The sequence below is a fragment of the Chionomys nivalis genome, chromosome 8 (genome assembly GCF_950005125.1).
Source record: "Chionomys nivalis chromosome 8, mChiNiv1.1, whole genome shotgun sequence".
NCBI lineage: Eukaryota > Metazoa > Chordata > Mammalia > Rodentia > Cricetidae > Chionomys > Chionomys nivalis.
The window spans coordinates 40,777,941-40,803,666 of NC_080093.1; the positions used below are offsets into that span (position 1 = coordinate 40,777,941).

Sequence of the window (25,726 nt, forward strand, 5' to 3'; positions counted from 1 at the left end):
ATTATTAAATATGAATGTCTTATTTCAAGTATTCTAAGGTCAAGGTTGGTTAGTAATGGTCATGAAAAATAGGCAAATGGTCAAAGTGTAAAGAATGAGCACCTCAAACTCTAGGGTTAGCTGATGTCCTTCATTCAATAGAGTGACTCACAGAGGCACCTCTGCAGCCACCTGTAGGGAGGGACTCTGTCTTATTCCTCTCCCTTTATCTCAGATCCTTGCCCCAGCTAGCAGTTCTTCCATGCTGAAAGCAGACGGAGAAACCAGGTTCTCATCTGAGCTCCCCACTGAGTGTACATGGTGCCTCGGGCAAAGCCATCAATGATACCGGGCTCCGCACTTCCCGTCTGTGGCATGAGGTGACTGAACCACATGAGTTGTCAACAGCCTGTCCTTCTTTTACCATAAAAATGGAAAACCAGCAACCACGTGGTCCATTTCCCAGCTTCTCCCCTTTCTCTATGAGATTTCTGTAGAACCTTTCTGCTTTATCTGGTTTCAGTTTTTGTTACTTATTTTCAACATCAATACATGGGATTATTGGGACACTGTAAGGAAATATTATTTTTGGTAAATTTTACAAGAGCATTCTACTTAAACATGTTTGCAATCTCAAAGTAAAAATGAAGAACTGACATAAACCAAATTTTGTTATTAAAGAAAAAAATCACTCTTTTTCCTATAAAGTCTCTCTCTCTCTCTCTCTCTCTCTCTCTCTCTCTCTCTCTCTCTCTCTCTCTCTCTCTGTCTCTCTCTCTAACAATAATAAGGAGACAATAATAATGGTGACAGCTGAGCAGGAAACCTGCACTCGGGACAAATGTGCAGAGCTTCCCAGTGAGTCTTACCTCCCCAGGGCGTTGGTGCCCACGAGCGTTATTGACAACTTTCCTTCATCGTTCAGTTGATGCAGGTTAATTTCATCTCGGAATATGTGGAATGATTCAGAGATGTTCAGCTCTTCTAAAATGAACCTCGTCTCTGTGAAGTAGCTGAATTCGGTCCTTGGGATGTTCAGCACTGGCAAGCAGAGGACCCCAGGTGGACTGACCTACCGAAGGAGAAGCTAATTCAACCACCGGAAACAGCCATTTCTCCTCCAGCGCGAAGCAAACAGCGAAAGAGAGCCTAAATCTTTGGGCCATAACTAAGCCATGTGACATTCAAAACGAATCTCCCCGAGCCCAATCACAGAGCACTTTCCACTAGTAAGTAGGCCCTGGTGTTATATTTCTAAATTAACATTACGCTATTTACTTCTCTGTGTGTGCGCGCACGTGCGCGCGCACGCCACAGCACGCATGTAGAGGCGGTTCTCCCCTCCCACCATGTAGGTCCTGGGAAAGCAGACAGGTGATCAGGTCTGGCACAAAGGATGTTTATCTGTTGAACCATTTCACCAGCACATCCAGGATGAATTGACAAAATAAATAGATAGATAAACAAACAAACAAACAAACAAATAAATAAATAAATAAATAATTGGGGGCAGACTCAGGTGACACAAGAAGGTAGATCTGTCCCTATCGAAATAGGATACTTGCAACTGGGTTTAATCAACTGTTCAAGTCTGCTATAGTTAAATCTTCTGCTTCCTCAGGGTCATCAGGAAAACTCTGCTGAAGTATGGTTTGTGACATCCAATTGTGACATTTTAAAAATTGTTTATTTTTATTTTACATACATTAGTGTTTTGCCTGCGTGTATGTCTATGTGAGGACGCTGGATTCCCTGGAACTGGAGTTAAATAGTTGTGAGCCGCCAGGTGGGTGCTGGAAATTGAATCCGGGTCTTCTGGATGAGCAGCCAGTGCTCTTAACTGCTGAGTCCCCTCTCCAGTCCTGACTGTGACAGTTTTAAAATGCAAAATACCATGTAGGTCACCAGTTATTCACTTGGGAGTCAGGTTTAGCACACATACTAATAGGTTATAATCTCTACTGAACTCATACATTGTATTATTTTATATATTATATATTGTTATATACAAAGACTTATGTTCATAAAACTCTTACATAAAATATTTGTGGTGACCAAATGGGGAGGAGAAGAAAGAGAATTTCAGATTCACAATAAATTTATTCATCTATATGAATTTTAAAGTAAAGTATTTTTAAAAAATTACTTTAAGGGTTGATGATGCTTCATTTCTGGATAATTAATAGCCTTTATTCTTGAGTCCCCATGGCTCCATCACAAGCATGTGCTTATTACACAGCTTAACACCCCAGTGTCTGTCTCCCCTTTCTAACATTAAAAAGGCACAGGGTTGTTTTGTTCTGCTGTGTATTCCAAAACATAAAACCATCAGGAAGCAGTAGACATTTAACAAATATTTCCTGAATTAAATAAGTGAACCAGACACTGCTGTTGTACACAAAACACAAAATCTTCTCCACTGAATGGATTTTTTTTTTGCTCTGTAATGTTGATACTGAATGCCGCTTGCATAACCATCACTAGTGACTTGTGTAGATCACGTTACTCTTCCTAACTGACGGTTGTATCTAACTCCTGCCAACGCAGTCGAGGAGAATACACGAGTCAGAGTGTGTGTCCCAAGCTGTCCACGCAGGACTTATTCTGGAGGTGGGACCAGCAACTAGATGCCAGCCCCAGCCCCTACTTGATGAATTGGAGAAAGCCACTCTTCTTTCTGAGCCTTCACTTTCTGTTTCTGTCGCATGGTATTGGCCTATGTTCTGCTCACCAGAGCATGCAAAGCCACAGAGCCCCGAGAGACTGAGTATGGTTCTCAGGAAAACTCCATAGAGGCACAGCCTACAGACAATAGGCAAGACCTACCACGCTAAGACAACAGCACAGTATCTTAGTTGGGTTTTCTATTGTGATAAAAACAGAACAACAGAAAGCAACTTGGGGAGGAAAGGGTTTATTTTATCTTACAGATTGTAGTTCATTATCCAGGATTCGGGGCAGGAGCTGATGCAGAAGCCGTGGAGGAGTGCTCCTACTGGCTTTCTCAACCTGCTTTCTTATACAACACAAGACAACCTGCCTAGAGGCCGCACTGCTCTGCCCTGTGGGCTGGGATTTCCCACATCTATCATTAAATAAGAAAATCTTCTATAGACTTGCTGACAGGCAATCTGAAGAGAGGCATTTTCTCAGTGGATGCTCCTCTTCCCAGATAGTGTAGCTTGTATCAAGTTGACAAAAACCAACCAAACAACAACAAACAAACAAAAATCCAGCCAAGACACATGAAAACAACAAGGTCCCCAGTATGTGACTTTAGTAAAGCCACATTTGTTTCTAGGCTTAGTTAAAAGTCTCCAAAGGAAGGGAGAAGCTATCAGTATATTTTTCTTTATCTATCTACCGATTGATCATCTATCTTTTATCACTCACAATTTCCCTACTTACTTTTTGCGTGATGCATCCTCATTCACGACACTACAACTGTAGTTGGTGATGTTATTATTATTATACACTCTCTTTAAACTGCACATCGCTGGTGGTCTTAGAGTCAATCCAGCTCAGTCAACTGGATGAGCAGTGGAGAGCAAGGGTTGTTTAATACACACATCTCCACTCAGACACATCCATCTTCTCAGGCCAATTGCTCTTTCTTGCAAACTTCAACAACTTGTAAGACACATTTGATGTAGAGCCCACATGTAGAGATGAGACTACGTTACCCATCATTTTCCTCAGCTGCCCTAAAGCACTGCTGGCCACCCACAGCTCATTCTGGAAGACTAGGTTTTATGTGAATTTAAATCGCTCCAGATCAGCTATGCATAGTGTCAGGGGATCCAGATCCAAGCAAAATTGAAATAAAATAAACCAGACTCTGGAAAATTAAAAATTCTGTGAACCTTCTGGAAATAGTACCCAAACATTCGGAACATATATCTGAGGGTTTTCAGGCAATAAATCCCATTATGATGGGCTGACGGAGTTTAGAGATGGGAAGTCTGAACACGATTTGTTAAAAAGAGCCTTTCCAGTTGTGTGGCTGTGTCTGTTTCACAGAGCCAAGAGATTCTCCCTCAAGGGACATCTTCATCAGCGCTAAACGGCAACAACTAAGACTTCCAGAACCTAGACTGAACATGTCATACCCTGTTTCTGGTCTCTGGCTTCATATACTGCTCATAATAGTTATTCTGCATGTTTTTTATTCCCAAAGGCACAGTTACATAGTGCATGATAAAGGAAAGAAAGAGGCCCCGCATCCTGCTTTTTATTATTTCTCTAAATTCTCATAAAAGCAACCAGCTACTATGTTGTTTGAAATGCTTTTGAGAAGAAACCAGTAAGACACAAACAATATAATGTTTAACATACAGGATATGCTCAATAAATGCCTGTTGCTTGCTGGATTTTTAATATTTAGTATCTATAATATACCTGAACATGAAAAACTAAGTTAGTGACTCCTTTTCCCGTATTTATTCTCAAAAGACACATAATTCAAGTACAAAGGATATAATAATCCCTTTCTCCTCACCTTGTCCAGAAAGTATGCATATGTGAAGGCAGAAATGAGAGAATCCAAGTCACATGACTTAGGTCCAATAACGGCATGGACTTTCTCCAATTGTTTACTTCGATCCTGCAACCAATAAAAAGAAAAATCACAATTTTACTTGCTTCCAACCAATATAAAGTGGAAAATCATCAGTGTTTTTTTTTGAAAAAGTATGGCTGCCTATACTCATAAACAATGGCAGAAAATAATAAATCTATCACAAAATTATATAAAAACTATGTATTATGTTAACATGTTCAAGAAAAAATAATTTACCTTTATTAAGGCTACCTATGGGGTCTCCAACCATTCTGGGAGACGCATCTGCACATATAGGTTCATACACACATATATGCAATACACACATACACCAAAACATGACCGTCTACAGATTAACTTCCTTTGAACTCTCTCAGCACTACTTTCTCAGTAAGAGGCCATGTTGCTGTGAAGGCTGGTGACCCCGAGTACTATGATTGTCTCCCGATATAAGACATGCTTCTTAGTTTAAGAAAAACAAATGTAACTTTTTCTCATATCTCTCCCAGGCCAAGTAGTCAAACAGATATTTGGAAAGGCTTAATTCTTTTTTTGTGTGTTCTGTCTTGGATGCCAAAGCTATTCTATCTATATTGTCCTAGCTTTTGGTAAATGAAGGCCTTTTCTCATTCAGAAAGAGGGATGTGATTTCCATCATTGGTCTAAAACTCCAAATTCCATTGCTTCTTTCAAAGTGTATATATTCACCTCTCTAGAAAAGAACACATACTTTTCTGTCATTTGTTTGTTTGTTTGTTTTTGGAGTTTAATCAATAGCTATTTAAACTCTCGTATAGAAAGCTGACATTCCTTTGAAATATCAAGACACTCAGTGCTTCTAGAAAACACCGTAACAAATTGCCTGGCACACAAAATATAAAATAAATTTATATCTTTTCTTTTCTTTCTTTTGCCCAGGCTGGCCTCAGCCTCACTCTGTTGCTGATGGAGGAGAACCTCTGATCTTCCTGCATCCCCTCTCCAGGTGCTGGATTACACAATGCTGGCTAGCAATCAGTATCTTCACAGAGTGGGAGCAACGGCACCTGAGTTTACATCAATCGCTTTTCATCACGAATTTCCATCTCCCTGTTTAAGACCCACTAGGCAGCCACAGATTGTGGATTTGCCCCAAACAGCAGGAATGCTCAGGACTGCTCAACAGCAAACACTTAGGATTCCTTCATGTGCAGACAAAAACAAAATATCAAAGCACACCTAATAACCTAGCAGGTATCTTGCAAATGAACTGGACAGTTTTCTTATTATTTGTGTAGAACTGGTGGTATCAGAGTCAGAAACAAATTATTAAAAAAATTACTAAACAATGAAGATTTGGCCCAAGCACCAAGATGAAGTAAATGTTTTTGTATTATTTTACTATTTTACATGAGACAATGTCCAGGGAAGTGTGAATACATTCTGAGTATATTTATCCCTTTCCACTCTCCTCCCCTTTCATGTCCTTCCCCTTCCCACTAGTCCCCTTTGTCTCCCCAGAGAGTTTCTACCTCCATCCTATCTGTACACAGACAATTTTATGAATCAATAAAAAATGAAGAAAATCTTGAAGGAGGTTGGGTAGAGTCCATCGCAGAGAAAAGTGGCAGAGAGATTTTCCATAAATCATGTCCATGTCAGTGATACTGCTAAATTAAAAGACTCACAGTTTCAATTTCTTTGATATTTATTTTTTAAGCAAACAACATATTTAGGGTGTCAAACAAACTCTAAAGATGATTTCAAGCTCCCTCTCCCATTACTACCTAATCTAGCTCTCATGCCCCACCCCCCTTTTCCAGCTTCTAACCTTGTAAATGCACAGCTGACTCTCAGAACTGAACATCTTCTGAGGGGTTTAGTACAGGTTTAGATCTCAAGGTCAAGACAACAAATATTCTAGAAGCACCTAAATAAATTTAGGGAAATAGAATTCCAGCCCATTACAACATGAGCAAATGTATTAAGATATCACATTCCTGTAAATGCTGCTCTTCCGAGAAGCTCAAAGGTCTGAGGAGACATTACCTCACTTCTCCCATATCTTTGAGACAGGCAATAGGAAGATCAACAATGCTTTTTGCAGGCCAGAGGAGCCTGCGATGGGGCCAAGCTCGTTTCTAGACTCTACAGCCTGACACCATGAGAGCTGACCCCTGCCCCATCTAACCACTTCATAATGCCTTAATGACTCTGAGCCCACTTGAGTGGACATGGCACCACAGGAAAAGAGAAAGAGCTAAATACGCATACTAAGTACAGATACGCTGCAGACACTGGGGACATTGACACAACTGGCTTACCTATCTCTTATCTAGGCTTCATCACTACCAACATAGCTTTGTGTCCAACCCTCAACTTACACAAAAGAAAGTGTGCAGGGCATAGCAATAGCTCTCTGTTGATGCATTTCCAGAGACAACCGCAATTATTACTTTAGAAAAGAAAGGAGCTATATAAATGAGGCTGGGGACTCCAAAGGATACTACCCCAGTTCTCACAATACAGGACCCTTCTACAATAATAGAATGGTCTATTTCTTGTTTATTGAAAGAGACAAATGACACATTCTCTTGGAGGTCAGGGCCATGGCAGACTCTGGTGAAAACCCCTGAGGACTCCTGTGGTGTTGCATGCCTCTTTCTGCATACTCTCTCACTTCTCCCCTGGCTACTCCTCTCCCCTGGCTACTCCTCTCCCCTGGCTACTCCTCTCCCCTGGCTACTCCTCTCCCCTGGCACCTCTTCTCCCCTGGCTACTCCTCTCCCCTGGCTACTCCTCTCCCCTGGCTACTCTTCTCTCCTGGCTACTCCTCTCCCCTGGCTACTCCTCTCCCCTGGCTACTCTTCTCCCCTGACTACTCTTCTCCCCTGGCTACTCTTCTTCCCTGGCTACTCCTCTCCCCTGGCTACTCTTCTTCCCTGGCTACTCCTCTCCCCTGGCTACTCTTTTCCCCTGGCTACTCCTCTCCCCTGGCTACTCTTTTCCCCTGGCTACTCCTCTCCCCTGGCTACTCTTCTCCCCGCGTATCACATTATTTCACTGTCATGGTCTCTTCTGATGCCATTCATCCATACAAAGGCTATCTCGGTGGTCAGCTTGACAGGATCCAAATTCAGGTAGGAGTCAAGCCTCTGGGCATGTCCGATTGGGGGCTTCTATTATTAATAGATTGGTTTGATTGAGGCCTGCACCGTTGCATGGCCTGGAGGTCCAGGACTGAACAAGGACTGAGTGAGCTGAGCTCCAACCCTCCTCCTCTCTGTGCTTTCCGACTTGGGATGACCAGTCCAGCCTTCTGTCGCCGCGGTTTCTCCACTGTGAAGGACTTAATCTGGCACTGCGAATAAAACACATCCTTCCTTGGCTTGCTTTTGGCAGGTATGCTGTCATGGCAACCAGGGTAACTAACACATCACTCATCTGCCAACCCAGCTAGTACCACAGGGCCTAAGCTCCAGCACTTTCTTCCCCTACCATGCTTCAGTGAAATGGAGAAGAGCTGCAGAAACGATGGTTCCTTGAGCTGAGTGCATTGGAGCTGATGAACCAAATAATGAGATAATGGGAAGTGTAAGCATTGCTGGAAGATTAAAGCGTGCTTAGGTGAGGTTCTTGAAAACTCTGATGTTTGAGGAAAGACGTGAACCCAGGGAGCGGAGCCTAAAGATACCACAGGCCATGGGAAGAATATGTGCAAAGGTCCTGAGGTTAGAAAGGGTCCAACATACTCAGCAACTGACAAATACATGAATTGCCTAAACATGATTTTATTAAGTCAGCAATGAACTGCTCTGGCAAATAAATGCCCCCGTCCCCATGGCACACAAGTACAGCAAGCGTTAAGAAATTTCGGAGACAAAGACTTACTGTTAATACCCAAGCCTCATACAGACAGAACAGTGATAATTAGATGAATTGGATACTGCCAGCTCTACCATCGAAATGTACTTCCGAGTGCACTGATTTCCCATAACTAATGCAGAAAAACACTGAACTCACCAGTATTTCAGACCACTGTTTGAATATGCTTTCAATTTCAAAATACAAATTATATATATATATATATCGATAAAGTGAGACTTTTTATCGAAGTTAACTTCCTAGCTCTTCTTAAAAGCCAACAAAATACTCGCACATTCAGACAAAGCACTCATACACACAATATATAAAATACTATATGCTAAATAGTATTCTGGCTCACTAGCTGCCTGCTCTGGGTTCAAATGATAGAAAATACTAAAGCTTGGCATAGTGGCACACATGTGTAATGCTAGAAACTTGGGAGGCTGAGACAGGAGAATCACAACTTTGAAGCTATGCTAAATCTCACTGTGAGATTCTATGATGGTTAATCATTGTCAACTGGACTAGATTTAGAATTGCCATGGAAACACTTCTGGGTGTGTCTATTGGGGTAGTCTGAGAAAAGTGTGACTCACTGTGAATGTAGCCAATACCAATCCCTGGATTAGGGTCCTGGGCTGAACGAAAAGAGGAGATCTGAGCATGCATGTGATCAGCTGCTGCAGGCTGCTGCTGCCACACCCTCTCTGCCATGCTGGGCGGGACCCTCGAGCTGTCAGTCAGAAAGCTTCCTCTATATTTGCTCTTGTCACAGCAGTGAAAAAAGGAACTGATTGGTTATCTCAAAAAAATTATTTAAGAATAAATTTCCAAAAACGAAATTAAAAAGTAATAAGAGACTAAGAGATTATAATTAGTTTCTTAAAGTGCACGTCAGGTTGTGGGACAAAGCAAAAGCATTCGACAGAACAAACAAGCACAGGTCACAAGCATATGACATTCAGTGTTCCCATAAATGTCATAATTTAATTGGTGACCTAATTAGGAAAGGACCAAGGGCTTTCAGTGGTTAGGACTGAAAGGATCATGAGGTAATATAAGCCCGATAGGACCAAAATAGCCAATTCAGATAAATTTATGTTACCGGTAGCCTCTGCCCTCAACACTACTAATTCCAAACTCTCGAGGCTAAGGAAACTGGGCTAAAATGATGTTCTGAATCCTTACAGGAGCTAACGAGGGAAGGACCAGGCTGGGAACACATTTTCACAAATTCAGCAGCAGAGCTAGTAACAGCTGGATGCGCCCAGTGGACTACAGAGTGGGAGGTGTTTTTTTTACAATGAACAGTGGAAGGAAGATCTGAGTCGCTGACATTGGCTACACATAAGAGGGGCGGGACGATGTGAAGGACAAAGCATTTAGGAACAGACATGATTGGCTACAGATAAGAGGGGCCTGTGATGTAAAGCACAAAGCATTTACGAACAGAATAGTTTATAAGAAAAGTTGTGGCCTTGGTGAGTTCCCGATAGAACATCCCCATTGTCTCAGTGTGTGGGAACACCCCTCGGGGTCCTGAGTTCCTTGCTCCTGCTCTCTCTCCTTCTGCTCCTCATATGGGCCTTGGGATTTCAGTCTGGTGCTCCAATGTGGGTCTCTGTCTCTGTCTCCTTTCATCGCCTGATGAAGGTTAATATCCAGGAGGATAACTATATGTTTTTCTTTGGGTTCACCTTCTTATTTAGCTTTTCTAGAATCATGAATTATAGGCTCAATGTCCTTTATTTATGGCTAGAAACCCATTATGAGTAAGTACATCCCACGTTCCTCTTTTTGGGTCTGGCTTACCTCACTCAGGATAGTGTTTTCTATTTCCGTCCATTTGCATGCAAAATTCAAGAAGTCATTGTTGGACTGGGTCTTAAAAAAAAGCATGGGATAAAACCGGACTGGCTGAACATAGCAGACAATGAGGACTGCTGAGAAGTCAAGAACAGTGGCACTGGGTTTTGATCCTACTGCACGTACTGGCTTTGTGGGAGCCTAGGCTGTTTGGATGCTCACCTTACTAGACCTGGAAGGAGGTGGGAGATCCTTGGACTTCCCACAAGGCAGGGAACCCTGACTGCTCTTCGGGCTGCTGAGGGAGGGGGAGTTGATTGGGGGAGGGGGAGAAATGGGAGGCAGTGGCGGGGAGGAGGCAGAAATCTTTAATAAATAATTAATTAATTAATTAATTAAAAACAGTGTTAAAAAAAATTAGTGGTTGTGGATTTGCCTCCAATTAAAAAAAGAAAAGAAAAGTTGTGGCTATAGTCCAAATACTTAAGGCTAAACTGAAGGTATAGCCTTGCTGGTCAGCCATGCAGGGATTTAAGTCAGGGCCTGAATAAAAACATTCAGGAGTGTGAAACTGTGTTTTTGTTGATTTGGTCTGAAGCTCTTTATTTATTAACTTTCTTCATCTGTCCCTCTCCTGCTTGCCCAACGCCCCCAAGTCCTTCAGCAGCGGAAGTGACTTTGGGACGCGTGAGAGTCTTCCTTTTGTTATCACCGCTCTGCTCCCAATCAAGCTCAGGGTTTTCTCTCTGGCTTCTGCTTGCCACACTGAAGGATGCCTTCTTTCCGCATCTCCGATTTGAGAAAACTGGGGAATGGGGACCAGTTTAAATACACTCAGCTATGAACAGCTGCAGTCAGGGAGACTTGAGCCGCCGTTGTGAGTAGGTGGTGGGGATCCAATTCCAAACACTGCCTGAAGACCTTAGATGAACTGTAGGTTACCGTTCACTTGAGGGAGCCTCTAGTCTAAGAGTTGGATATGTGCACTCAACCTCTCCTCCCTTCTCTGGTGAACCTACCCCTTTTCAACTGATTTACCTGCCAATCTTGAAAACAGAATATTCTCATATGGACTGACCTCAAATATCATTATGTACACTTATCTGCATAGTTCATTTTACTGATGGTGTGGTATCTGTGTGTGTGTGTGTGTGTGTGTGTGTACGCATGTGTGTGCATGTGTGTGCATGCATCGATTGTTCAGGGCTGTTTTGAAAGCAGTACCATTATATTTCCTTCTATAACTTCAACTTTGAAACATTAGGACTGCACCCCCAAATCCTTACCTTCACCAAAGAGTCCACAAGGGATCATCCGACAAGGCTTTCTGAGGGGTCTTAATTTTTCTAGTTATCTGCCTCTATCTATAACCAACTGGTCCCTTCTCGTGTAATAGATAGTGCATCCTGGAGTTTGTCTTCTGTGATTTACAAGTCTCAAAAATCCCTTCAACTTATCCTTTCAGGACTCAGGGGCTGTCATCTTTTTCATGGTGATAGCCGCGAACCTGGGTCTTTAGTCTTTCTCCTCAGTTCTGACCTATCTCGTGTCTCCTTTCTGCACTTAGTCCTCCACAGGAAAAGCATTCACACTCTCTGGGAGACAGCGTTTGGTCAAGGTTCTATCCCTAACCCATCCACATCAAAGGTAATATGGGGGTTGCAAAGATGGAGCACAAAGGATGCCCCAATATCTGGCATGCACCCATGCCTCCTGAGGTTCACTAGCAATTTCTTATTTTAAAATTTGCAAACTAGAACGCCACAAAGGGGAAAGACACTCAGTTCCCAAATGGAATCCATTGCTTTGAACACTGAGTGTACTCCTTGCGATATTCTCTCCCCGCACTTCTGTGAGTGCTCGTTCCTGCTCTGTATGCTTGCGTTCTCTCTTGAAATTTAACAAGGCTCTGTTCTCTTAAAATTCTAGGATATAGATGTTGCAGTGGCCAGAAATGATTTGTATTTGTTTTAACTGCTACTTGGTACATACACCTAATGACTTTCTTTAATATGGCCCTTATAATTAATTTATCTACTCGATCTTCCACTGCTAGAGACTTTAATTTTCTTTAATTTTTTGGAAGCAGTTAAACCTTCTGCTGTGGATATTTGGGAGAGAATGGTTTTGTGTCACTTCCTAATTATTTCTTTCATAAATTCCCGGGCTTTAAATTTCCAAGTCAAAGAATGCAGCATCTTAGCACTTGCCAGAAAGGGTGCACAGATGTTCATTTCCACGCACAGAAATACTAAATTGTTAAATCTTCAGATGCATGCTCAAGCGATTGTATCAGCAGGTAAAATAACACCACGATGTTGTTTGATTGCTAGTTTATGACTCTAAGGCAAGTGTTTGAGCCTTTTCTTTTCATGGGCCCTCCAAACACTGCCTGCACACTTTGATGCTATTTGTCCCACTTCCATTGATGAGTAAGGTACTAAAGCACTAACATACTGCACTTTGGTAATGTCTGTAAGACTCTCCTTTGTTCTCAGGCCTTGGGCATCCATGAAGGAACCTGTTTAGAAGATGCATTGGGTATGCAGTACATCTGCATTATTTAATAGAGCATTATCGGTTTTAGCTCTAACAAGCAGTCATGCTCTGTGCAGTCTTTTCCCTAGTCCACCCACTCTGCTCCTGGTCGCAACAACATGCTCCAGGCTTGACTGGAAAACGGCAGAGGTCTGCAAGAGCTTGAATGGGATGCATTGACTCTTCTGATTTGTTTGAGATCACAACATTAGAACAACTTCCCAGTCAATCTAAGATTGTGAATATATCATTAGTAAATGTTTTTAGACAGATACATTTTGATAGAAAACAGTACCAAAAGAGGAATGATGAACAGTAAATAGTAGAAGAGACTGCACAAAGTCCTCACGGTCTTCCCATTGGTGGTGCCATATCTGACGCATCCAAAGACCTTGCCAAGCAATGCAAAAGAATACTAGCTAACAGAGGGTCCTCGGCAGCTGACAGGAAAGGAATGCACACCTGAGCCAGTAGTCAACCTCGGCAGTACTCATGGAGGTCAAATAAGACCCAGACGAGTGGCAAAATGGCTCCTCTGCCCCGACATGCATGAAATCAAAACTGCTTCTCTGGGAGCCACCGCCTCAGAAAGAGGCTGTAATAAGCTCCTTAAGACTACGTGACCCCTGGCAGTTGCAGAATGTATCTGATGTCAGTTTAGAAAAGGAACTGCTGAATTGTTTCAAACGAAGTAGAACTTCAGAAAGAATTGTTAATCATAACACTGCGATCTGTTAAAGTTTGAGTTAGAAGAGGTTTAGGATTCACCGAGCTGGAATCCTTCAATGCTTTCCCACGTAAAGTCGTCGGTGTAACCACAGTATAATGGAAGAAATGACATAAACCTAGGGTGATCACAGCCTGCTAATTATTCTGACTTTAGAAGTGTTTTAAATGTGCCTTATAATGTTATTTAGTACTACTTGAGTAAAACTGAAATACCACGCATTGAAAGAATGACTAACCGATGTCCGGTTGCTTCTGTTTGCTCAGCTATGGACTTGTTATGTCTGAGGCAATGAGGGAAGGAAGAAAGAACAGACCGGCAGACGCACATACAGAAAAGCAGGGATGGGGTGGGCCGTTTGCTCTAATGGGGAGGCGCCGATGGCCTGGAAACTCAGAGCATTCATTGCCCTGACTGAGGAAGGAGGCGGGTTTACCATACATAGCTGAACAAGGAGTAGTTAACTACTCTGTGAGAGGCCTCTGTAGGAGGGCAGTTGCAGGTTGTAGTCATCCAGGAGGAGGAACTGTGGTTGTAGTTTTAGCTACTTAGACTGAGATTTGCCATTCTCATGGGTCTGAGACATTGGGATCCTTGACACGATTATGCTCATGTCAACAAGACACAGTCACTTAGGACTTCCTCTGTCCCCCACGCCCAGTATCAGTTACTTCTACAGTTCTAGTTAAGTGATTCAAGACCCAAAGAGTCTCTATTGCCATCACCACAAGCGACCCTGGGATGTATACCCCCAGACCAGGAGTCTGCACATGTGGTACGGACTTCTTAGGAATTATCCACCTTCATAGGGTGCTTTTGATGAGATAGTACAGTTAGTTAAACAGTGACTCCTTTAGTTAGCGAATGCAGAAAATGTGTTGTAAAACTCAAATAACTTCTTCTGGGGAATAAGAATACATACAAATGCTTTTTTAAAAGTGAATTCTTCAAATTGAGACATTTCCACAAGAATATTGGCAATTTTTGAAGTTAGAAGATGGACAAACAGGATTCTCCTACTCCTCTCTGCTAGTATATGTCTAAGAACTTAAGAAAAAAATTCTATGACATTGTGACTAGAAAGTAAAGAGGATGAAAAGCAATGAAATTCTGGCTTTCGCTGGTACCAGACCCCCTCTGGAGTGTTCAAGGCTCTGGATTCCAGGCCCAGAAATGCCAAAGGAAAAGAAGGGAGAACACGTGATTCACAAAGATTTTCATTTTTCTTTAATGAATTCTCTTGCAAAAGTGTGTTTTGCCATTTCTCATCATGTTTCCAGAAGGATCTTCCATGAGCTGGGGTCCAGATCAGGATCTGCAGACATGTCATTCCTCCTGTGACCTGCACTACACGGCACAGGTTGCTGCGGTTCCTTTAATTATTAATGTTCTTTGGCTTGGAAGGGCTGGAGCTAATTAGTCAGGTCTTGTCCCCCCATGAACGAGTGGAGACACGCTCCAAAGGCTTCTCCCAGAAGCTTTGCTATCTGCGCTCAGCCTTCACTGTCATAGGAAGATCTATTGCTTTAATACTCGAGAGTGTTTGTCTGTATTTGGAACAGACATCAGGCCGGTGACACCACACACCTGGTGCATCAGAAATCCACTCAGACATGACAGTAATGAACAGACAAGGGGCTGGCAGCAGGTGGGAGGAAGAGAACTTCTGAGCGCGGCGCACTCCAGCAGGTTCACAGGGACATGTGCAAGGGGTACACAGAGCGATTACTGTACTTTGCAAAAATGACAGATTCTAATGATGCCATTATTTATTACACTGTGTGTTTTTCAATGACAGAAGGACTCTCACCTTCCAGGTGACCTCGGAGTTCAGTCTCTCTCTTCTTTCTAAATATATATACACATACACACAAAAACACATACAATATCAAGTATATGATTTTTGCAAGCCCCCCAAAATTAAAACTAAACAGTACCTAAAACAATAGGTAGATTTGTTTATTGCAATTCATGTTTTAGAACATTAAGTGTATGAAAATTCTGTGTCACCCCACTGATAACTTATTTATTCATTTGTTTTGGTGATGGGGGGGTTAGTTAGTGGTTTTTGAGGTAGGATCTTATGTATTCCAGTCAGGCATGAACTCATTTTGTACCTGAGAATGATCTTGAACTTTTCAACATCCTGCTTCCACCTCCTCTGTCCTGGGGTTACAGGCATGCACCGCCACACCCAGTTTTTACAACGCTGGCTATCAAACATCGGGATTCGCTCACGCTAGGCAAGCACTCTACATTTGAGTTTCATTCCCAGGGTCCCCACTGATATTTGAAAAACATAAGTATGGGTCCACGTTCTAGTCGGGCTAACTGTTAACCACAGAGTGGCAAGTTTTCTAGGAATCATAGCCTTTCCACCATGAGATAATAGGACTTTATGGTTTCAAGAAGCAAATAGCTACTTGATAATCATCCAAATATTTTCCCTTTGTCCACTGAGAGAACCATCTGGCGTCTGCAAACAGAGCTCCACATTTGGCATGGATTTTGTTGTTATTGTTGCTGCTGTTTTCTTTTGTTTTTAAGATTCAGTTTTATGTCAGGGGAGGGGGCACACATGTGAGTGCTGGCATCCTTAGAGCCAGAGGTGACTCCCTGGTGCTGGAGTTACAAGTGGTTGTAAGCTGCCTAGAGTGGGCACAGGCTCGGAACTCACTCATCTCTAAGAGCAGTGCACGCTCTAACTGCTAAGCCAACTCTGCAGCCCCCACAGCTGGAATCTAATACTAACCATTCGCATTCCTTAACTAAACAGATATAGAGAACTATTCTAACACATTTTTTCAATCTTGATATTAAAAACCAATCACCTAAAAGAAAAGAGAAAAGGGGGAAAAACGTATAACAGAAATTTTTATTTTACGCTTTATTGGACTTTCAATAAGAAGACAAATTTAAAACTGAGAAAGATTTTAAAATGTCATAGAAACATCAACACATCATAAAATTTTTCTTCATGGTAAGCCTTGTAAAATATATAATAATCAGTTTTTAAGATATCTTACTCATCTTGTACGATAAATCTTTATCCATTTGGTCTAGGAGCACTGCTCAATAATAAAAAATATAAAACTTTGAATTAAAGACTCAACCATTTTGCTTAGTTTCTTGATACTGCGGTATCTTCTCTGAAGATGCCTACAGGTCAATCAGGCAGAAACCTAATAGAGAATTAAGAGAATTGTTGGAGGTAATGAAGCAAATGGACTTAACAGACATCTATAGAACACTCCACCCAAATAGGAAAGAATACACCTTCTTCTCTGCAGCTCATGGAACCTTCTCGAAAACTGACCACATACTCGGAAACAAAGGAAACCTCTACAGATACAAAAAAATTCAGTGTCCACCTGTGTCTTATCAGATCACCACGGATTAAAGTTAGAAGGCAACAACAATGCTACCCCCAGAAAGCCGACAAACTCTGAAGATGCCAACATGGGGAACCATCAAGAGACACTTTCCTTTGCAGCTAGTGCAGAGGCCAAATCTTTCTGCAGGGGGAAGGGAACAGCAACACAGGAAGCTTGTGACTACCCTCTGAGGAGGAGTGGAAGAGCTCAGCCTGAGGACCCAGAGAAGTGATGACATCAGCAGTCCCTGTTTGTCCTGTGGAACAGGCCAAACCCTGAGATCCCCTCCCAAGCTGCTTCTCTTGCTTGTTGTGTGTGTTTTAGAAGCCAGTGACAACTAAGATACTGTAGGTTACACCAAGTAAAAGTTTCCATCAAAAGAAAGCAGGGCTGGGCTTACATATCCGTAGTACGGTATCTGGTAATCACATGGCCCAAAACCAAAACCCAAAACCAACCGCCAGTCATCCAAAGAAGCCAACAAAAACTAAAGAGTCAGACTCTTAAATATGTGTATATAATGATGGCCTTTATAAATCTGACTTTTTAATTTATTAATAATTTAATTCACCCCGGAGAGCAGGAAGGAGGGAAACAGATCTCTTAAGCAAACAGAAGAGAATAGCAACCCTTTGTGGGTGGTTTATAGATGTAGTGGTTGGGAGCACAGCTCAGGACCTCGGCATGGCTGACAAACTCCAGCCAACGCTAACTGAAGAGAGAAAGACGAGGTACAAGAGTTTGTAGCCCCAGTAAGAGCAGAGAGTACCCACTCTTCACACCACAGGGGCACTATTCCCACGGAGCGATGCTATCACTTGACAGAGCCTAGTCCAATATGGCATGTGCTGATGCAAGGGAAATTTGAACACAGACACTAACAGAAGGAAGACACAGGAAGAAGCCATCTCCAGTCAGGGGATGCTGAGCCCACCATCTGTTAGGTGAGGGGCCTGGAGTCTTTCTTTCTTGGCACCTCCAGAGGAAGTATGGCCCAGCACTTGCATCTTCAGCGTCTACCCAACACATTTCTGTTGTTGAACCACCCAGGTTCTGGCAGTTTGTTACAGCAGCCCTGAAATTTAGAATCATAAAGCAGAGGTCCACCACGGACTCAGGATGCAATTCTTTTCATTTTTGTATATGTTTTAAATTTCCAAAATAAGAGTTTTTAAAAGAAGCTTTGCACAAAATCTGAGAGACGTGAATAATTCAGCTGTATTCTGCCATAGTCCTCCTGAGGAAAACACCCACTGACAAAAGCATCTCTAATATCCAAAATACAGCTGGCCCTGTCTCCAGCTTGAGTCTAATTTCACATCTGTAATTCCTTTTCGAGGAATCGCTGGTAAATCTCCCAAACAAGGTGCCAGAAAGTTCCACTGTGCCTCCCGGCTCTTTCAGGTTCCCAGCGATGAACTCGCCTCTCTCAGGCATAATTGAACGCAGGCTCATGGTGCCTGGGAAATTCACACAGGAGACAAGACAGAGAGAGGGGATCTCTCTGCACAGCTCCATAACAAAGTCCTTCGAATCTGTTTTCTGCCAAGAGTGAATGGCCTCCTGGACAGGCCATATAGGTGGCATTTAGCACTCAGTAAGCATGTTAAGAAGAAATACATCATGAAATGCATTAAACAACCCCATAATCACATCTAAAGGCCAGGTAAACCAGGCTACCACAAATACTAAAATGGATGATAACAAAAGCAGTCAGCATTTTCCAAACCATATGCTTGTAAATGTTATTCTGCAGGGAACCAATTAAAACTATGGGATACTTAGAACACAGACATATGGAACAAAACAGGGCAACTTATCTTGTCACTTCAGTGCTTGCTCCGTACATCTATTAGGGAGATATAATACCGAATTATTAGTACAAATAAATGCTATCTTAATTATCAACACCGAAAGGCAATGGCAGTGCTTAAAGCTCTCTGCCTGGGTGGTAGTGCTACTAAGTGGGAGTGGTCTATTTCATCAGGCTAGGTCTCTGTTGTCTCCTTCAGCACAGCAGAAAAATAAGAAGAGCAATACTGAGTGGAATTCACATGGTTCCCAGTGAAATCACATAAAAAGCACAAGGATAAAACGTACAGAGATGTTTGATGCCTGGGTGGGCCATCAGTGATGCTCATCACTATTGGACAGGAAATGCGCAGGCCATCCAAAAGAAGCCATCTGAAGACTGGTATCGGCAGCCATTGAGTTACAAATATAGACAGGGCATCACCAAGTTTCCCTGACATTCAAAAAGAAGTAAACAAGAATCTGTGATCCATTCGTAGATCATCCTAATAGGTAAAGGGCAGTCAATATTTTTCATCCGATTACTGAAGCTTCATTTGCCATTATCAGTCCATTTAGAATTAACATTTAAGGGACCCAGCCATATAAATTTTAATAAGATGGCCCAAACATAATTAAAACAATGCTAGGAATGGTAGCCTTGGGCAATGCCCTAGAGAATATATGAGATACTAAAAGAGATGGGCATTTTTTACATATCTGTAAAGAAAAACACTTGGGTAATAAATGTTATGTGAAAAACGGTCAATATGTTTAGCCATCAGTCAAATGCAAATCAAAACAATGAGATTCCATTTCACCGTGGTCCTAACAGCTGTGAGGACATCGACAAACGCAGAAGAGGGAGGACGAGCAAACTTACATCACTGATGACAGGAATGTAAATTAGCACAGATACCGTGATGTCAATACAAAGGCTCATCCAAAAAGAATAACTAGAACTGTGTTATGGTCCAGCCACACCATTCCTGGGTATCTGTGAAAAGGAATTTAAGTCAGATCTAAGTCAGCCAAGCACAGAGATAGTCTGGGCACAATAGCCAAGTTATAGAACCAAACTCACTGCCAAGCAACAGATGAATGAATAAAAAATGTGATTATATATACAAATATATGAGTGTATTTGACCATTAATAAGAACAAAATGACTATGTTATTTGCAGACAATGGGTGGCACTATCATCTTAAGGAATAAAGCAAGGCCTAGGGGTGGTGACTCACCCCTTTAATCCCAGAACTCAGGAGGCAGAGGTAGAGGCAGGATAATTGCCGTGAGTTTGAGGCCAGCCTGGTCTACAAAGTGAGTTCCAGAACAGCCAGGCAGGGCTATACAGAGTAAGAAACAAACAAACAAAAAGAAATAAACAAGGCTCAGAAATGCAAATGTTTTCTCTAGACTTAAAACTATGGATGGAGAAAGGGCAGTCTATTTGGAATGAGCAGGGTACCAGGGGGCAGAAGTGAGGGATAGACCAGGTCATGGGAAGGTGAACAAGATCCAAAATTTGTGACACACACACATGAGAATGCCATCAGGAAACCTAGTACTTTGCACTAAGAATATATGCTAATAATAAAGAAGAGATTAGAGAGGAGAAGAAAAAAGGTCTCACAGTGAAGGATTCTACTCCCTGTCGAGATCAGAAAGAGGGTCAGTATAGTAGTGCAACTGTGGGGAGCTACATTAATAGTAACGGGCACCACGCATCAGTAAGAAACTATAATGCAGCATTTTTGCACGTGTACAACCTACCATCTTGCAATGACCCCTCCACAATGGTCTGTTTATAGTCTGTGTTCTTAGTTCTCCCCAAACACCAGTGTGTCTCAGGCATAGGAGACAGCACCTGGTGTGTCTACGCGGGCCCACTGTTTAGTCTTCAAGACGACTTTCTACTCTGAATTCCTCTGCTTGCCTGACCTATGAACCATGACTTTTCTGGGGCACTCAGACTCAGACCCAGAGCCTTCTGCCTTCGACCAGGGAGGTGCGCCCCAGACGGTGTCTCCTCATCCAAATGTCACTGTTCCTCAGTGTTCTCCAGTTCCTGAGATTTCTGAACTGTAAAGGACGTCATCACACCTATTAGGCAGGGTTTGCCTCTTACTCTTCTCTGTGAGTCCAAGCTTTGGGGTTCTGTGCACAGAGTAGATGTGAATAAATGGAGACCATGGTGTACGGGCTCTCGCATTCAAGAACTGCCATCCCTAACCTTCTCCCTTTCCTATTGGTGCCCCTAACAAACACGAGATGATATCAGCATCCTGGGGTGCACAAGAGGCACAAAAATACTCATTAGCAACCCTGTCCCCCTTTCTGCTACATCTAATATGAAGACCCAGGATCAGGTCTGGGTGCCTCTGTGTTGAACATCTTCCTCCACAGGTAAATAAATGATACACAGCAAAATTTAAGACTCATCCACCAGCTTACTGAAGGTAGAACATCCCATTTGCCATGAGCAGAAGAAAACGGATCAGCTTGCTTGCAAAGCCTGTTTCCAGAAAACAGATGCAATCTAACACAGAGGGACGGTCCTGGGTTTTAGAAGCAAGCAAACTGAATGGAAAACAATGGAAATCAAAATATATAGTGAATACTTATAACTCAGAGCCTCTGTGGGTTTGACTGAGGAGAATTAGAGAGAGCTGTGAAAGACACTTGTTACAGTGCAAGGAGCACTGTGCTACACCAGGGGATGGAAAGGCACCTCGTGTCGTGACCCATGCTGTGTGAGGGAGGAACTGGGAATGGGTCCCCCTGACCAGAACTCCACTGCCCCGTGGGGCCCTTTCCCATGACTCCTCCATAGCAAGTCACAGACGGCACTGACTCTGTTTAAATCAGGCAGTTATACAAATCTTTCCTTCCTGTGGCTCATTCTTCTAGATGAGTGACAAAGACACCGTGATCACATGGCTGTGGGGGTATTGGGAGCACAGCGCAACACCTCCCCTTCTCCCCACTACTTTTCGTGGCTTTGACAGAGGCAATCAGCCTGTGGCAATCATCCTAACTCTTTGTTCCAACACTGTCCCCACCCCAGCATGCCTCTCTATTCACCGGTTTTAAAATAACCACGGGCTCTTGCAAGTGGCATAAACCCATGAGGAAATTTTATATATAATTACCCCAGCGCCTGCCATTCTCCAGAATCACAGTAACTCTAGAGAAACACTAATCAAACGGTGGTACATGGAAGACTTTTAGGCGAGGAATTTAATACAGGTTGACATGTTTGAAAGAAAGTTGTCTCCTCAGGATGCCACCAGACAGAAAGCTTGCCGGTAAGGAGGCTGGAGACACAGGGTACTGAGCCCAACTCATGACTAACTAGCTAGGAGACGCTGATGTAGACATTCCCGTATCCTCAGCCTCAGCATCTCTGAAATAACAGGCCAGACCCAAGGCTCACTCGGGTCATGTTTATTTTAATGTTCTAGAAATTGGCAAAGAAATTGGGTGTAGACGACGGATACCAGGAGGAACCACATTCTAAAGGTAGACCTAGCCATTGACTTACTTCCTTAGCTAGTTATCAAGGGGATGGGTTTTTGAGGGGTGGGCCCCAGGCATTGATTGCTACACTCACAACTCTGATGTGACCTCTCAGGAATCTCTGCCGTCATACCACAGCACTCCCCCATGGCTGCTGGATCCATCCTAAGGGTTTTCTGCTCCGTGTTTAGGAGGCAGGAAGACATTAGAATGCCAAAGCAGAGAATGGGGGGGGGGTAAATAATCTGCCATTTGAAGAAAGAGCATTGCCTTGGGGTGATAAATAATGCACAGTTCAAGATTTTTTGCAGGAACAAGCAATGATTACCTTTTACAAAATCACTTCCAGCCGCTGGGGTTTGGAGAGAAAACCTCTCTCCTGGATACACTTGCCCAGAATGGACTATAAAATCTGCTTAGGTGCAGTGTCAGATACACTGTGACCCTCAGGGAAGACATAAAATGTGGACTCACAGACCGGTGGTGTTATTGACAGATTCTGGGGCTCACCAAGCTGTTCAGCAAGGAGAGCTGGGGATCAATAACCGCATCAACAAAATGTTCCAGGTCCTGCTGATTGCTCAGAATATGGGTGCTGCAAAAAAGAGATCTGTACTGTGCTTGACCTGATGGTCCTTGAGGCCACTAGAGAATCAAGATATTGATGACTCTGAGTGGAAAAAAAGATACATACTGGCTTCAAGGACATGGTGGCCAGTTAGAGGACCAGGGCAAGTGAAGAGTGTACTCATAAGGTACACGGGTGTGTCACACACTCCTAGGAAAAGGAGAGTGTCATAAGTTAGCAAGTTTTTCTTTAAAGGAATGGAGGTTCTCTTGACCTTCATTTTTCTCCTCCTAGTCAATTTCTAGCTATATGAGGAAGTTATTTATAAAGGACTACAGCCACCCTATAGCCACAGAGTTTTTAAATACCTAAAATCAGTAACTGTCTTCTAAGAGACGCGGGGAACAACACCCACTTTGAACAATCACTGGAAATGCGATGAGGGTTTCTGATGAAGGGTGAGGTTGGGAGTGATCTCAGCCTCTTCTCTGTCTCATAACAGAAAATTTGAGAGTGGATCATTCATAAACAAGGAGAGTTATTCAGACTCATAATTTTAGGGGTTGGGAAACCCAGTACTGGGTAGCCATATAGCTGAGGGCCCTGTGCTTCCTAATGGGAAAGGACTCAGAATGGCAAATGGGCAGGTAAGGAAAAGAGAAACATGAGGGGCAAATCCATTTTATAACATTTATCCTCACAATACTTAACCCAGCGAGGGCAGGAGCTCAGCCACTGTCACAGAAACCAATCCAGCCCAAAGAGAAAGGTCTCACTCCCTCTTCCCAACTTTATTATCTCTCATAGCCCACTTCCTACCATAGCTGCCGCAGGCATCCTCTACCCACCTTCCGTCACAGCCCCTCCTCCCACCCCCACCCCACCACAGGCATGGAGTTCATGGCTAAAGGCTTCGATTTTAATTCATCTTCAGAGTACACCTCTCTCCCCTGGGTATAGATTTTATACTAGTCCATTTACAGATAAGGAAAACAAGAGCTAAAGAGGAGAATAACAATCTGACTTAGTGGTTAAGAACTGGTTCTTGTTCCCCAGACTTCAACCACCAAAGATATCTTTGTTTCTCTCTTTCTTCTATAGACTCTATGTCTTCAAAGGTCTTATTTACCATTTAATAACATTACTAATTTTGGAATATTGAAACAGCTTCTTGCCTCAGTGCGAGCCCCCACTATGGAAAGGTTAGGCCAAGTCTAGCTACTGGCTTTGCAGTTGAAGAAAGAAAATTCCAGACAGGGTCAGTGATTTGCTAAGTCTCGCTGTGCCTCCAGAAGGGAAGGCACTAAAATGCATTGCTTTCTCCTCTACAACACGGCACTCACCACAGGTCCGATTTGAAATTAAATCTCTACTAGGAGAATACAGAGTTAAGGAGGCAGAATCACCCAGAAGGCTTGCCTTGTCTTCATGGCAGCTGTTCTACAGGCACCACACTTGGATTTAATAATTATTTCCCAATGGGGGAGAATAAAAAGGCTCTATTCTGACACCGTGCAGCATAAACAGGAAAAAAAATAAATGAATTTTAAAGAGAGTTGACATCCCAAGCACACTAAAAATACACGTAAAGTCATTCTCACCTCGCTGGAGTGGGTTTCATACAGGGTTTAATTTTGCTAGAAGGAACACTAAGCTATGGCAGGATTCTTTTTTAACTTCTGACTTGCTTCACAGGATGAGATAAACCTTCCAGGTGGGTGCCACCTAAGCTGGGAAGGTGAGAAAACTTCCCACAGTAGAGGACTTTAGGTAAGCTTGTGAGTCAGGGAAGACCTTCCTAGGTACAAATAAGACGGACGACCTCTCCTTCCTGCCCTAGACACGCCACTGTCCTGCCTGGGATAGCAGAAAGGGATTAGAAGAAGGGAAAGGAAGTATCATTAACGTTTTTGTAAGCTTCTACTTACTACATCGGAAATGGACCGGAGGTCTGAGAGATGGATCGGAAGGCAAAAGCATTTGCCATGTAAGCCTTGTGTTCAAGTTCAATCACAGGAACTCTTGTGGAAAAAAGCCAGAGGCAGCAGTGTGCTTCTGTAATCCCAGGAGGCAGAAACAGGAGATCCAACCGGAAGTTCCCTGGGCAACCAGGCTAGGGCACCCAGCAGAGAAAGAGAGACCTTGCCTCTATGAGGAGGACGAAAGAACTGACTTGGGAAAGTTGCCCTCTGACCTCCACACAACACTGTGGCACATGCATGCTTCACACACACACACATCATAAAGCGCATGCTCATGCACACACAGCAATAAATAAATGACATTCCAACCTGGGTCCTAGGGGTTGGCTGAGGTCAACATCTGCTAAAGAACTGACAACAACGAGCCAGCAAAGCATAATGGGTATGAATACGGACTGGAGCACTAAACTACCTGAGTTTAAAACAACTGTACTTTCCTGCTGCTCATGAGAGTAAAAACCATCTTCCTCCCTCAGTTTCCCCATTACTATAAAATGGGATAACTAAGGAGAGTTCCTGTGAAAATAAAATTTTAGTAACTATGAAAATAATTTATAGGATGCTCCTCCATATGTCCGGAAGGATAAGTATCGGACAGCATTACATTTTACAAGTCGACCTTGGCCCAAAGAGGCTCCGGAATGTATCCAAGTTCCCACACCAAGTGGTTAAACTTGATCATTTTATTCCTCCACCCTGGCTTTGTTTCTTTCCCCTTCAGGCTTGCAAGTTGAGGCTACGGATATGAGATAGAACAGCCCTGCAGGCCAGGAGCATAAACCAGAGGATTGTATGCAGCAACGTGTAAAGGACTTTCCACACGGTGGCTGGAAGGGGGCAAACACAGTCTGGAGAGCTCCATGTCTGAGAGAATCATGACTGATTTTTGTCAAGAAGCCAAGAATGTACATCTCTCTGCTCAGTGTCAGTTTTTTTTTTTTAATTTGTTTTTATAAAGACAGACAAGATTTCTCTGTCTTCCCAAGGTCCCCATGCTCCCAATTTGCTCAGGAGATCTTGTCTTTTTCTACGGACAG

The 25,726-nt window shown here is 42.9% G+C and overlaps 1 protein-coding gene across 1 annotated transcript in view; it reads right to left on the reverse strand.

Annotated features, from left to right (window-relative positions):
- The window catches only part of Prune2 (prune homolog 2 with BCH domain), a 258,384-nt gene that overhangs the window by 215,194 nt on the left and 17,464 nt on the right, over nucleotides 1-25,726 (reverse strand). The window contains exons 2-3 of the mRNA XM_057779958.1: nucleotides 4,478-4,582; nucleotides 849-1,051 (exon numbers count right to left, since the gene is read on the reverse strand). Of these exons, the coding sequence (XP_057635941.1) occupies nucleotides 849-1,051; nucleotides 4,478-4,582 (308 nt within the window). The remainder of the gene's footprint in view (nucleotides 1-848; nucleotides 1,052-4,477; nucleotides 4,583-25,726) is intronic.